We start from the raw sequence: 16,021 nt of genomic DNA, 5'->3' as shown, positions 1-16,021 counted from the left end.
CTTGTTTTAAGGACATTACATCAAAGTTGGATCAGCCTGTAGTGTGGTTTTCCACTTTAATTTTGAGTGTGACTCCAAATCCAGACCACCATGGGTTGATACATTTGATTTACATTGATCATTTTTGTGTGATTTTGTTGTCAGCACTTTCAACTATGTAAAGAAAAAAGTATTTAATAAGAATATTTCATTCATTCAGATCTAGGATGTGTTATTTTAGTGTTCCCTTTATTTTGAGCAGTGTATTTAACTATGCTAATGAGGGCTGTTCTACAATACATTTCTCCAAAAACCTTAGGAATAGTAACTTATAAACCTTCTCTCAATTATATTTGAGTAGGGTGTAGAAGGTCCATGTATCCAATGATGTGATAATGGCAGTGATGATGTAGAACAGAGCAGCCTCATATAAACCAATCTCACTGAAAGACGTTCAAGGAAACCTTCGCACTGCGTGCGCGTGTGTCTCAGATGAATGGGAAGGTCGAAGTAACTATTTTTGACCTTGGTCCTGGTTGAGATCTGCATACCTTTTTTTCCCCCAATACCTATTTTCCCCACTCCCTTGTTTACCTACATCCTTTCCTTGAGATTAACTTCTTTATTTTATCAAATCACTGATTTTAACAAGTTCATTTTTTATTAAGACCACCAGACATACCTGCAGTTTCACATTTTTATTCATCTTGTTGTATTGAAATTCGTACTTTGGGTCGTTGGGACTTTTTCCAACTCAAAATCCATTATTTTCATGTAAATCCAACTGGCAGACAATTCCTATTGGTTGACCCAGGGTGCACGTGGCCTGTGGTTAGTCAACCCTCGCTCAAGTCCCACCCATTCATTTTAAACCTCCCCTAGACACTAATCTAGCACCCCCCCCCCCCCACCATAACAGTTAAGATTAGTGTGATTCATAAATGGTACCCAACTGCCTATGTAGTGCACCACTTTTAACCAGGACCCTTTGAGAGCTCATAGGGAGTGCTATGGGCCCTAGTTAAATAAAGGTTATAAACACATTTTTTTAAAGGGCATAGGGTGCTATTTGGGGGACACCTCCATTCCCGTTTTGACCACAAGCTACGGCAACCCAAGAGACAAACACCTTGTTCCTCTAAAAACAAGAGATTGATTAACAGATAAACCTGATAATGTATTGATCAACATTATTGATCCAACAAAGTTCAACATGATTGCTTCCATTCCTTCAGTACTGCGAGAGGCAATGGCACCCTATTCCCCATTGAGTGCACTACTTTTGACCAGAGCACAGGTCAAAAGTAGTGCACTATAAAGGGAATAGGGTGCCATTTGAGACGCATAACAGGGAACGGCCTAGTTACAAACCAAACACCAATACCCTAACCCATGCACTCTGGTTCCCCATCACGTGACACCTCAAATTATGCACATCTTTAGATCAGGACTCCAGGTTCTGATTAAAAGTAAGACTATATTGCAGCGTTTGTACAGGCAGCCCAATTCTGATATTTTTTTCACTAATTGGTCTTCTGACCAATCAGAACAACTCTGAAAAATATTTGATTGGAAAAGATCTGATGTGATTGGTCAAAAGACCAATTACTGGGGAAAAAAATACCAGAATTCGGGTGACTGTGTAAACGCAGCCTATGGGGAATAAAACTTAAACTTTTTCACCCACAAGGAGGGAGTGAACAATAGGGCAGGTGTATTCAACTCTTACCATACGAGGGTCAGAGTCTGCTGGTTTTCTGTTCTACCTGATAATTAATTGCACTCACCTGGTGTCCCAGTTCTAAAATCAGTCCCTGATTAGAGGGAAAGATTTTTTTTAAATGCAGCTGAACTGGCTTCGAGGTCAAGAGTTGAGTTTAAAGGGTGTAGGGGATAGGAAATATGAATAATTGGTTTGGAACCAGGCCCATGAGAAATAAAAACAGCTCTACGCAGAGTGAGTCTGTATGATGATGATGTCATAACGGGAAATGAGACAGAAGAGTAATGTCATATTGTGACCAGAGGTACGTAGTTACAGAAATCTAGAACGGCCAACCGTGTCGTCCACGTTGGCTCCAGTCGTCGTTCGTTAACAATAATTACATTCGTAGTTGGATTCCAATTAGAATGGTAACGTTGTGGAACATTCTGGCACCAACAAGGCCGCCATGAAACGTATAAATGCAGATCTCAAAATGGCACCCTATTTTTACAAGGTAGTGCACTCTATAGTGGAACAGGGTATCATTTGCAATTCGCTTGTTGTATTCACATGGAACTTTTAGGTGCCAACATGGCAACCATGACAAGTAAAAAATAAAGTTGGAAAATCTCAAGAGTTTGCAATTTCTCTGTATATGTACGAAAAAGCACCCGTTTTCTTATGGAGTGCACTACTTTAGATCAGGGCCCACAACGTTAGGGCCCTGGGCCAACTATGGTAGGCCCTGGGACCAGATTCACAAAACCTTAAATATAGATTTAAGAAGAAAAGTCTTAAGGAACAAAATGGTAGTTAAGAAGAAAGTTAAGCAAAGTTGCTATTCCTCAAAAAGGTTATTGGAAATGTTCTAAAAAAAGAAATATGTAAAAAAGCAATTGAACATGTTTAATTCACACAAACGTCATCTAAAAGTTTCAGTATTGATAATTTTAAACCCAAGTTTTAGAACAGTAATAAATATGCTAACATGATTGCCATTGCTTGCTAAATCGGTTGCCTAGCAACAAGCATCTTAAGAAGATTGAGAAGTTCATAAGAAAATCATTAAATCTTAAGATAATACACTTAAGAATAAAAACAAGCTAGTTTGTAAGTTTTTGCATTTAGAAATGTTTTGTGAATCTGGGCCCTGGTCAAAAGTAGTGCACTACATAATAGGGTACTATTTGGGATACATCCTCGAATGTAAATGCAGCAGCAGCGCCCTCTGTAGGGCTCTGTTGATACTGATATCCCGCCCCTGTCCTTTAGATTACAAGTTGAAACAAATAAAATACAAATCTTAAAGAAAAGAAGTCCCCCCACCCCCTTACAGGTTTCTACCTACACACCCTGGACCAGTGTGTGTTTTGCGGTCAAGGCCGCCAGAGTCTCTGCAAGGTTATGTGAGCGTGAATGTTCGTGCTCCATGGGGTTGAGGGGGACTCCTAGTATTTCACTCCCGGAACGAACTCCTTCGCATCAGGGTTCAAGTTGCTTTTCCTCTGCAGAGATAGATGGAGGGGGGGAGGAGATTGAGGGACGGAGGAGTGGAGTGATTAAGGAGAGAGCGAGAAAGTGTGAGAACCCTCAAATTGTACAAACTAATTTACATTTTACAATGAGAAGACCATTGTTGTACAGAATATGGTGTGTATAAGTTAATGGGTTTTCCCTAATGTGTGTGTGTTCCATGCAGAAGCATCACCACAATGCATAATATAGTAAAGAATTTGGTAGTATGTCCAACAGGCCTCACAACCGCAGAGTGGTAATGCTGATGTCAACGTTGTGAACAGAGTGCCCCATGGTGGCGGTGGGGTTTTATGGTATGAGCAGGCATAAGCTACGGACAAACAAACACAATTGCATATTATTGAGGGCAATTTGAATGCAGAGATACCATGACGAGTTCTTGAGGCCCATTGTCGTGCCATTTATCCGCCGCGATCACCTCATGTTTCAGCATGATAATGCATTGCTCCATGTCGCACGGATCTGTACACAATTCCTGGAAGCTGAAAATGTCCTGCATACTCAGACATGTCACTTATTAAACATGTTTGGGATACTCAGAATCAACATGTACTACAGCGTGTTCCTGATCGAGGAGTGAGAAAACATTCCACAATCAACAGCCTGATCAACTATGTGAAGATGTCGCACTGCATGAGGCAAATGGTGGTCACGTCAGATAAGTTCTCTGATCCATGCCCCTACCCTTTTTTTGTAAAAGGTATCTGTATTCCCGGTTATTTGAAATCCATAGAGTGGGGCCTAATGAATATATTTCAATTGACTGATTTCCATATATAAACCGTTACTCTTTGAAAATGTTGCATATATTTTTGCAAAAGTATACATTTGTTCATATGAGTGGGAAGATGTATGTATACATACATACTTGAAGTCGGAAGTTTACATACACCTTAGCCAAATACATATAAACTCAGTTTTTCACAATTCCTGACATTTAATCCTAATAAAAATTCCCTGTCTTAGGTCACTTAGGATCACCACTTTATTTTAAGAATGTGAAATGTCAGAATAATAGTACAGAGAATGATTTATTTCCGCTTTTATTTCTTTCATCACATTCCCAGTGGGTCAGAAGTCTACATACACTCAATTAGTATTTGGTAGCATTGCCTTTAAATTGTTTAACGTGGGTCAAATGTTTCAGGTAGCCTTCCACAAGCTTTTGGCTTGCAAGCCTTGCAAGCCTCAAACACAAGGATGTCATTATGGCCAAACATTTCTACTTTTGTTTCATCTGACCAGAGAACATTTCTCGAAAAAGTACAATCTTTGTCCCCATGTGGAGTTGCACATTTTTATGGCGGTTTTGTAGCAGTGGCTTTTTCCTTGCTGAGCGGCCTTTCAGGTTCTATCGATATAAGACTTGTTTTACTGTGGATATAGATACTTTTGTACCTGTTTCCTCCAGCAACTTCAAGGTCCTTTGTTTTTTTTAGATTGATTAGCACTTTTCGCACCAAAGTACATTCAATAAAGCAACCATACTTGGAGGTCTACAATTTTTTTCTGAGGTTTTGGCTGATTTCTTTTGTGTTTCCCATGATGTCAAACAAAGAGGCACTGAGTTTGAAGTAGGACCTGAAATATATCCACAGGTACACCTCCAATAGGATAATTGACATAATTTGTGTCAATCAGAAACTTCTAAAGCCATGACATAATTTTCTGGAATTTTCCAAGCTGTTTAAAGGCACAGTCAACTTAGTGTATGTAAACTTCTGGCCCACTGGAATTGTGATACAGTGAAATAATCTGTCTGTAAACAATTGTTGAAGAAAAGTACATATCATGCACAAAATAGATGTCCTAACCAACTTGTCAAAACTATAATTTAACAAGAAATTTGTGGAGTAGTTGAAAAACAAGTTTGAATGACACCAACCTAAGTATATGTAAACTTCTGACTTCAACTGTGTGTGTGTGTGTGTGTGTGTGTGTGTGTGTGTGTGTGTGTGTGTGTGTGTGTGTGTGTGTGTGTGTGTGTGTGTGTGTGTGTGTGTGTGTGTGTGTGTGTGTGTGTGTGTGTGTGTGTGTGTGTGTGTGTGTGTGTGTGTGTGTGTGTGTATATCCATATATACACTTAGGTTGGAGTCATTGAAATTCTTTTCCACAACTTTACACATTTCTTGTTAACAAAATATAGTTTTGGCAGGTCGTTTAGGAAATCTACTTTGTTCATGACACAAGTAATTTTTCCAACAATTGTTTACCATCAGATTATGTCACTTATAATTCACTGTATCACAATTCCAGTGAGTCAGAAGTTTACATACACTAATTTGACTGTGGCTTTAAACAGCTTGGAAAATTCCATAAATGATGCCATGGCTTTAGAAGCTTCTGATTGACATCATTTGAAAGAAGTAGAGGTGTACCTGTAGATGTATTTCAAGGCCCACCTTCAAACTCAGTGCCTCTTTGCTTGACATCAAGGGAAATTCAAAATAAATCAGCTAAGAACTCAGAAAAAAATGGTAGACCTCCACAAGTCTGGTTCATCCTTGGGGCAATTTCCAAATGCCTGAAGGTACCACGTACGCAAGTATAAACACCATGGGACCACGCATCGGTCATACCGCTCAGGAAGGAGACGCATTCTGTTTTTAAGTAATGAACGTACTTTGGTGCGAAAAGTACAAATCAATCCCAGAACAACAGCAAAGGACCGTGTGAAGATGCTGGAGGAAATGGTTACAAAAGTATCTATAGCCAGAGTAAAACGTGTCCTATGTCGACATAACCTGAAAGGCTGCTCAGCAAGGAAGAAAACACTGTTCCAAAACCGCCAAAAAAGCCAAACTACGGTTTGTCAGACTCTAGTCTGATGAAACAAAAACGGGGGGAGGCTTGCAAGCCGAAGAACACCATCCCAACCGTGAAGCAAGGGGGTGGCAACATCATGTTGTGGGGGTGCTTTGCTGCAGGAGGGACTGGTGCACTTCACAAAATACATTTGTATCACGAGGGAGGAAAATGTGGATATATTGAAGCAACATCTCAAGACATCAGTCAGGAAGTTCAAACTTGGTCGCAAATGGGTCTTCCAAATGGCATACTTCCAAAGTTGTGGCAAAATGGCTTAAGGACAACAAAGTCGAGGTATTGGAGTGGCCAACAAAGCCCTGACCTCAATCCTATAGAAAGTTTGTGGGCAGACCTGAAAAAGCATGTGCGAGCAAGGAGGCCTCATTTACACCAGCTCTGTCAGGAGGAATGGGCCAGAATTCACCCAACTTATTGTGGGGAGCTTGTGGAAGGCTAACTGAAACATTTGACCCAAGTTAAACCATTTAAAGCCAATGCTACCAAATACTAATTGAGTGTATGTAAACTTCTGACCCACTGGGAATGTGATGAAAGAAATAAAAGCTTAAATAAAGCATTCTCTACTATTATTCTGACATTTCGCATTCTTAAAATAAAGTGGTGATCCTAACTGCCCTAAAACAGGGAATTTTTTGTAGGATTAAATGTCAGGAATTGTACAAATATATTTGGCTAAGGTGTATGTAAACTTCTAACTTCAACTGTACATACACATACAAAATATCGATATGCATGTACATCTTACAGAAATTGGTTCAAATAATCGCCAAAGTCAGAATATTGTAGCCTAGGCCTATATAAATATTTGCTCATAAGGGCAGACATTTGTATGTAAATTCATTCATATGGTTATATAAAGGCTGAAGGCTAAAAACAGACTATACTATATCTATACTACAGGAGGGGGTTGTATTGAATATTCCATCTGTAAACCAGTACTTAGTCGCACAGGCACGCTAAGTTGCATTTGGCTGTAAAGATCTGAATTTTGTCTTGCTGGAGTAACAGCTCTCCGCTGTAGCCCTTATAGCTGTCAGGGATGACGAGTTCAGAGAGGGATGTAGGAACAGGGGCCATGCCGATTAGTTATTTTGTAGATGCATCAACTTCATGTTTTTCCAGAGAGAGCATTTCTCCCCAAATAGACACAGGCCATCCATGTGTACCACGGTCCACAACTTGATTGGTTTCTTCCTGGGTTTCCAGGCTTTTCTCCTTCAGGATATTCACGTTTCGGATCTGAAGCCGAGCATTCTCTAGATAACCATCAGTGAGGATTAGGAAACTTTGGCATAGGAAAGCATCACACTCGGTGCACTTCCAAAAGGACATGTATGTATATACACAAAAGTATGTGGATACCCCTTCAAAGTGGATTCTGCAATTTCAGCAATACCGGTTGCTGACAAATGTATACAATCGAGCACACAACCATGCAATCTCCATAGCTAAACAATTGGCAGTACAATGACCTTACTGAAGTGCTCAGGGACTTCAAAACGTGGCACAGTCATAAGATTCCACCTTTCCAAAAAGTCAGTTCATGTCAAATTTCTGCCCTGCTAGAGCTGCTCCAGTCAACTGTTAGTGCTGTTATTGTGTAGTGGAAACGTCAAGGAGCAACAACAGCTCAGATGCAAAGTGGTAGACCACAACAAGCTCACAGAGGGCTGAAGTGCGTAAAAATAGTCTGTCCTCAGTCGCAACACTCACTGCCGTGTTCCAAACTTCCTCTGGAAGCAACGTCAGAGCAATAACCGTTTGTCTGTAGATTCATGAAAAATGGGTTTCCATGACCAATTAGCTACACACAAGCCAAAAACTAAAATGCACAATGTCAAGCGTCGGCTGGAGTGGTGTAAAGCTCACCCCAATTGGACCCTAGAGCAGTGGAAACTCGTTCTCTGGAGTGATGAATCACGCTTCACCATCTGGCAGTCCGATGGACTAATCTGGGTTTGGCGGATGACAGGAGAACGCTACCTTCCCCAATGTATAGTGCCGAAAATAAAGTTTGGTGGAGGAGGAATGATGTGTGGGGCTGTTTTTCATGGTTCGGACTAGGCCCCTTAGCTCCCAGTGAAGGGAAATCTTTACGCTACAGCATACAATGACATTCTAGATGATTCTGTGCTTCCAACTTTGTGGCAACAGTCTGGGAAAGGCTCTTTCAGCATGACCATTCACCCGTGCACAAAGCAAGGTCCATACAGAAATGGTTTGTCAAGATCGGTGTGGAAGAACTTGACTGGCCTGCACAGAGCCCTGATCTCAACCCCATCGAGTACCTTTGGAACGCCGACTGCGAGCCAGGCCTACAGCCCACAATCAGTGCCCAACCTCCTTAAAGCTCTAGTAGCAGAATAGAAAGTCCCATAGCAATGTTCTACTGGCTTCCCAGAAGAGGAGAGGCTGTTATAGCAGCAAAAGGGGGACTAACACCAAATGGGATTTGACGAACAGGTGTCCACATTCTTTTGGTCATGTTTGTCGGTGTTCGCCTTTTTTTTTAAACATTTTTTTTTACCTTTATTTAACCAGGCAAGTCAGTTAAGAACATATTCTTATTTTCAATGACGGCCTGGGAACAGTGGGTTAACTGCCTGTTCAGGGGCAGAACGACAGATTTGTACCTTGTCAGCTCGGGGGTTTGAACTCGCAACCTTCCGGTTACTAGTCCAACGCTCTAACCACTAGGCTACGCTGCCGCCTTCATGCACCATCCATGCACAGAGGACAAATTCAGATTCCATTGCTTGTTCTGACCTCTTCTAAGAATAATGAATGCTGAGGGTAGTTGTGCAAGTTCTTTGTAAGCACACTATTTGGATTATTAACATATGAACAACTTGCAATTCAATTGTTGGACTATTCAAAGCCATCTATCCAACCCTTCTACTCAGATCCGGCAGTTCAGAGGATAGTTTCAAAGGTAATCAACTAGGCCTAATTATTGTTCATTAGCAGCATACTTTAGTTTGTGTGCCTATTATTTAACATTTAAGTATGACCTAGAGAAACGTATTTTGGGTGTCATGGGAATGTAACACATTCCCCCAAAAAATGTAGTTGTCCAAAATCGTGTGCATTAAAATACGTGTTATTTGTATTAATGGCAGTGTTTGCCTATCAATATAAAGCATTTATCTGTGAAATTAGACAATGAACTTGAACCCTGTTTCAACAAATAAAAGCTTTATTTCCTTGCAATTAATTTTATTACAATGTTAGTCTTGTGAATCTCTCATGCATATTTTTTGATTGAAAATGGGATCAATTGGAGAGACTGACAAATACTGATTTCAAAACAAATGGATTTACATTCTCATTACCAAGCTATGAGGTAAGTATCAAAACATTTTTAAAAGATTGCCTTCATTTTTAAAAGATTGCCTTCAAAGTTGAACCTCGGATAGATCTTTAGTATAATAGCCATTAAGGTCAACTCAATAAGGGATTCTGTTCTTTTGAAATAGCCTAGATTTTCCGTATCACAATGAAAGGCCATTACAAAATCCATTTGACCTATGGGTCATTCTTGGGCTGCGGTAATATATTTTAGAAATATACTTTTATTTTAAGAGAAAATGCATTTTCTGAACACCCCACAACATTAAGTACATATTAATCCTTTAAGAAAACATATTCCCCAACTCCGGCATTAAAGCCCTTTTATTGTCAAATTGTCTGATATGGACACCATTTATCTTCAACCCCGTCACGGATATGGACGTTGTCTGAATATGATTATAAAAATATACTTGTTATAAAAGCAACATTTACCTAATGCTCATGTGTCCCCCAAACCAAGTATTATAATATACAATTCATGTAAAACCTCAAATTTACTGTATTAAACCCTGAAATACACATCATCAGCGAGCTCATCATATAAATAAAATGCTTTCAATTCAGAAAGAACTAATCTTCTTGACATTGTGCTTAACATTTCAGACTGAGCTCAGAAAACATTCAATTCATATTCTTCTTTGCCATTTTATTTACCAAATATTGTCATTTGACAGGGTTGAGACTAGGGTTGAAAACTGTGAAAGGGTTAGAGACATCGGTTTCCATATAAAATTAGTTTACTATCAAAATCCCTCCAAGATTTACCCCAAAACATTGCATTTCATTGTATGCAACCACGTAATAAGGACATTAGATATATTTATAATAATCTGGGTTTTATTAACCAAACTGCAGTAAATATCTAAACAAACAAAAACATCATGCATTAGGGTAATTAACATTCAACAGGTTATCAGAAAAGTTCAACGTGTCATCAAACTGTAGGAACATTTTCCAAGGGCGTTTAGAATGCTAGAACAGCTAACTACAGCACTAGTGTCAGCATGACTATACTTCTCTGGAGCACCATATTCATTCATTCTTGGTTTTCTTCCTGAGAGTCTGGCCCACACATCTCTCCCTCAACGAGGCGGGATGTCACACGCTGTGGGGGTGGAATCGTCGACACCGGTGCCGCCGCTCATTGACTCTGTACCAGCAACCCCGGTGTATATATATCCCCGCTATTGTTATTTACTGCTGCTCGCTTTTTCTCACCTCTTTCTTTTTTAGGGGGGGGCATTTTCTTAAACTGAATAGTTGGTTAAGGGCTTGTAAGTAAGCATTTCACTGTAAGGTCTACACTTGTTGTATTCAGCGCATGTGACAAATTTGATCAAGTCCTTCATCCAACTGACACCAGTGGATGACGACTTGAGAAGGCCAGACAAATCTGTTTGTTCCTACACGATGCATACATTTCACTTATACACTCATTCCATCCGTGCCAAGGATGATGCCTGCCTGAATACAGGTTATCATATTCCACACCATTACCCAAGAAGACTTGGATTTCCCCACTGGATTTCGTCTAGAGGTTGTGGATTTTCCTCATTGGCTGGCTGTTCTGGAGCAGCCAGGACCTTCTGCCTGAAATTTAAGTGATGTGTGTTAAAGCATGTACAGTTTAGGTCCTTCTTTGTTGAACAAAGGCAGCTGACATCACGAGACATCAGCTCACCAGGAGCAAGGATGATGACCTGATGTATTCTCAAGGTGGAGGGCAATGCTGTCAATGGGGCTTGGCATCATCTCCATCGCACATGCTCATTTCCTCTCCTTGCTTCTTGTGTATGCTGTTCCACTGTTTAGACTGGTCTCTCTCACTTAAATCACTGATCTTTATCTTGTTCCCTGCCTCAACCTTTCTTTTCCATCTCTGACGCGCTCTCTCAAGGTATTGTTCCCTTTTTCCTGAGTTAGCATTTTGACGTGCTTGACACTGCCTTTGTCTTTCTGCTGCTGATGTGGGCGCCGTCATTCCCTAGACATTTCAATGAATAATGTTAAAGCAAAGATTCTTAGAATATATACACTATAATCCTTGAGTAAGGATCTAGAGCGACTTAAAAAGAACCGAAGTCTTGCCCAACCCTCCTACCACCAGGCTACATGCTTTAAAATAAAATTCACATGGAACATTACAGCATGTTTCATAAGTGAATATAAACAATATGTATAATATTGAATAATTCATTTGTTTAGATGCAATATTCATAAATAACTCAACCCTGTTACAATGAAACGTTACCGGTTGAGTTTTTTTGATATTGATAGATTTATATTTGAACCCATGAAAATACACATTGAAAAGTACTCGTTTTCCATCTTTATTTCATCTAACAGACAATTCTTCATGTCAGTTAAAAAATATGATTTTAAATAAAAGTTTCAATTAATGCTATTTAGTTCAACTCATTTTACTGGATATTTCAATTTATATATAAAAACTCTTAACATTTCATTTTGGTAACCCAAAATAAAATAAAAGTCAAAGGGACTGAAATATTACCCGAGCCCAAGAATATCCACTATATTAAATTGAGTCAGACTTTAAAATGTAGGGGAAAAGGCAGACATTTTATATAAACATTGGATTTCTGTGGTCTGAATTTCATTATTTTTGTTTTCAATGTTTTCAGTTGGTAGGCCTCCAATGTGTTTCACCTCACTCTGAATGACTGCTCACTGATGTCAATACCAAAGCTGATAATTGTGACTGATTGAACTGGAATGATTGAATTGGAATGACGATGTCAGTGAGAACCCAGTATAGCCTCACACCCTATAATCATAAGCTATTGTTACTTAGTCTCTAAAAATCAATGTTTCCATTTCTAGTCATGAAACATCCAAAGGTCAGCCTTTTCCAAGAAATGTTTCCAGAATTACTTTTTTCTTCAAAACTGATCAAAATGCAGTATGCTATACACGGAGTGTACAACGCATTAAGAACACCTGCTCTTTCAATGACAGCATTCACCTGGTCAGTCTGATCCATTATTGATCAATTGTTAAATCCACTTCCAAGCTGTGTAGATCAGTGATTCCCAAACAGTCCTCAGGAGCCCAGTGTGATAATTAGTTGATTATTTGAGTCAGCTGTGTAGTGATAGGGCAAAAACTAAAACCTGCACCCCTTGTGGTCCTGAGGACTGAGTTTGATGTAGCTGTAGGGGAGGAAAATGATTTTGAAAACCACATTGTGTGTGCCAATGGGTGAATGGGCAAGACAAAATATTTAAGTGCTTTTGAATAGTACAAGGTGCCATGCGCACCAGTTTGAATGTTTCAAAAACTGCAATGCTGATGGGTTTTTCCACAGTTACCTGTGTGTATCAAGAATGGTACACACCACCCAAAGTACATTGAGCCAACTTGAGAACTGTGGGAAGCATTGGAGTCAAAATGGGCCAGTATGCCTGTGGAACGCTTTCGACACCTTGTAGGGTCCATGCCCCTAAGAAATTGAGGCTGTGCTGGGGGCAGAAGGTAGTGCATTAGGTGGTCCGAATGTTTAGATGTTTAGCGTAGATAATATTCTGCCCATATGAACACATTTATTTTAAGCAATATAAACAGCTATGCATGATTTAACGAAAAGCATTAAACAGAAACATTGTTTAACATACTTTAATAAATGACTCCGATAGAGACAGGATATAAAGCGGAGGTAACATTTTATAACGCTACAAGGAAACTCAACACATCTTGGCGAAGTTGATTGCGTGAGGAGGGTCTGTGCGCTGCGTAGTACCTTCCACAGAAAACATAACATGCCGTGTGTTTGACGCTGTGCGTGTGTTCAGCACTCCTCTTTACCGCCATATTGTCTGCGTTTCCCCCATTACCAACTGACATGCCTTTAAGCTGTTGTTGGATCTGGCTGACTGACATACACATATATAGATATATATTTGTTCCACGCTGTGTGTGTGTGTTCCATGCTCACCGCCATCTCCTCCGCGTTTCCTCTGTCATTGACTGACAAGCCGTTGAGCTGTTGCTGGAGCTGCCCCATCCCTGAGGGGAGGTCTCTGGCCGGGATGAACCAATCCTGGTCCTCCTCATCTAACATCTCCTGGAAACAACGCTCCAAGAACTCCTGCTCCAACAATTCCTCTTCAACCTAACAGTGACAAATGAGAGAGGGTTTAGTATCTACACTGGACAAAAAAAAAAACATGCAACAATAAGATTTTACAGAGTTACAGTTCATAGAAAGGAAATCTGTCAATAATTTTTTTAATGTATTAGGCCCTAATATTTGGATTTCTAATTACTGAGAATACAGATATGCATCTGTTGGAGACAACCCTGATGAAAACAGCTTGTCTGTCGAAATGTTGGTTATTAGGTTAAATTATTGCATCTGAGCTCCTAGTGTGCGGCTCGGCTCGCCTTTTCTTTTTCACTTGGTCACAGATCCAGTACCTTTAAAAAAAAACAAATGAAAAAAGGTGGGGGCGTAGATAAGAAAACCAGTCAGTATCTTGTGACCACCATTTGCCTCATGCAGAATGACACATCTCCTTCACATAGAGTTGATCAGGCTGTTGATTGTGGCCTGTGGAATGTTGTCCCACGCCTCTTCAATGTCTGTGCAAAGTTGCTGGATATTGGCGTGAACTGGAACACGCTGCTGTACACGTCGAACCAGAGCATCAAAACATTATTCATGGGTGACATGTCTGGTGAATATGCAGGCCATGGAAGGACTAGGACATTTTCAGCTTCCAAGAATTGTGTACAGATCATTATGTTGAAGCATAAAGCGATGGCAGCAAATTAATGGCATGTCAAGAAACTCATCACAGTATCTCTGCGCATTCAAATTTCCATCGATATGCAATAGTGTTCATTGTCAATCGCTTACGCATGCCCATACCATAACCCCACCACCACAAGGAACTCTGATTTGCTGATGTCAACACTCACCCACACGACGCCAGGCGTATGTGCCCGGTACAGTTGAAATGGGATTTGTCTGTGAAGAGCACTTCTGGGTTCTTTTATTTCAGCTCACGAAACCAACACTTTATATGTTGCATTTCTCTTCAATATACAGTGGGGAGAACAAGTATTTGATAACCTGCAAAATCGTCAGTGTTTCATACTTAAAAATTACAGACCTCTACATGCTTTGTATCATAGGTACACTTCAACTGTGAGAGACGGAATCTAAAACAAAAATCCAGAAAATCACATATGATTTTGAAGTAATTCATTTGCATTTTATTGCATGACATAAGTCATACATCAGAAAAGCAGAACTTAATATTTGGTACAGAAACCTTTGTTTGCAATTACAGAGATCATACGTTTCCTGTAGTTCTTGACCAGGTTTGCACACACTGCAGCAGGGATTTTGCCCCACTCCTCCATACAGACCTTCTCCAGATCCTTCAGGTTTCGGGGCTGTCCCTGGGCAATATGGACTTTCAACTCTCTTCAAAGATTTTCTATTGGGTTCAGGTCTGGAGACCTTGAGATGCTTCTTACGGAGGCCACTCCTTAGTTGCCCTGGCTGTGTGTTTCTTGTCGTTGTCATGCTGGAAAACCCAGCCACGACCAATCTTCAATGCTCTTACTGAGGGAAGGAGGTTGTTGGCCAAGATCTCGTGATACATGGCCCCATCCATCCTCCTCCCAATACAGTGCAGTTGTCCTGTCCCCTTTGCAGAAAAGCATCCCCAAAGAATGATGTTTCCACCTCCATGCTTCACGGTTGGGATGATGTTCTTGGGGTTGTACTCATCCTTCTTCCACCAAACACGACGAGTGGAGTTTAGACCAAAAAGCTATTTGTGTCTCATCAGACCACATGACCTTCTCCCATTCCTCCTCTGGATCATCCAGATGGTCATTGGCAAACTTCAGACGGGCCTGGACATGTGCTGGCTTGAGCAGGGGGACCTTGCATGCACCGCAGGATTTTCATCCATGACGGCGTAGTGTGTTACTAATGGTTTTCTTTGAGACTGTGGTCCCAGCTCATTGACCAGGTCCTGCCGCGTAGTTCTGGGCTGATCCCTCACCTTCCTCATGATCATTGATGCCCCACGAGGTGAGATTTTGCATGGAGCCCCAGACAGGGGGTGATTGACCGTCATCTTGAACTTATTCCATTTTCTAATAATTGCGCCAACAGTTGTTGCCTTCTCACCAAGCTGCTTGCCTACTGTCCTGTGGGCCATCCCAACATTGTGCAGGTCTACAATTGTATCCCTGATGTCCTTACATGGCGCCCTGGTCTTGGCCATAATGGAGAGGTTGGAGTCTGTTTGATTGAGTGTGTGGACAGGTGTCTTTTATACAGGTAACAAGTTCAAACAGGTGCAGTTAATACAGGCAATGAGTGGAGAACAGGAGGGCTTCTTAACCTCTTTCAGCTCCCCCCTACTTTGTGCAATTTCCACCTGAAGACATACCCAAATCTAACAGCCTGTAGCTCAGGCACAGAACCAAGGATATGCATATTCTTGGTACCATTTGAAAGAACAATCTGAAGTTTGTGTAAATGTGAATGTAGAAGAACACAATAGAGCTCGTTTAGACAATACAATGAAAAAAAGTTTTTTATTTTCATATCATCTTTAAAATGAACAAGATAAAACAAAC

General features: G+C 40.5%; 1 protein-coding gene across 4 annotated transcripts in view; it reads right to left on the bottom strand.

The window, feature by feature from the left end:
- Window positions 1-662: 662 nt before the first annotated feature.
- The window catches only part of LOC124013534 (polyadenylate-binding protein-interacting protein 2B-like), a 32,271-nt gene continuing 16,912 nt past the window's right edge, over window positions 663-16,021 (bottom strand). For 3 of the 4 annotated variants that reach the window (XM_046327846.1, XM_046327845.1, XM_046327843.1), the window contains exons 3-4: window positions 13,353-13,529; window positions 663-3,189 (exon numbers count right to left, since the gene is read on the bottom strand). In XM_046327846.1, the coding sequence (XP_046183802.1) occupies window positions 3,133-3,189; window positions 13,353-13,529 (234 nt within the window). In that variant the 3' untranslated portion in view covers window positions 663-3,132. Of the gene's footprint in view, window positions 3,190-9,227; window positions 10,991-13,352; window positions 13,530-16,021 lie in introns of those variants that run through there. The other variant, XM_046327844.1, reaches the window with a different exon arrangement.

This window comes from Oncorhynchus gorbuscha, linkage group LG25 (assembly GCF_021184085.1).
Source record: "Oncorhynchus gorbuscha isolate QuinsamMale2020 ecotype Even-year linkage group LG25, OgorEven_v1.0, whole genome shotgun sequence".
Taxonomy (NCBI): domain Eukaryota; kingdom Metazoa; phylum Chordata; class Actinopteri; order Salmoniformes; family Salmonidae; genus Oncorhynchus; species Oncorhynchus gorbuscha.
The sequence above is the reverse complement of the archived record's forward strand: the minus strand, read 5'-3'. Positions and strand labels throughout refer to the sequence as shown.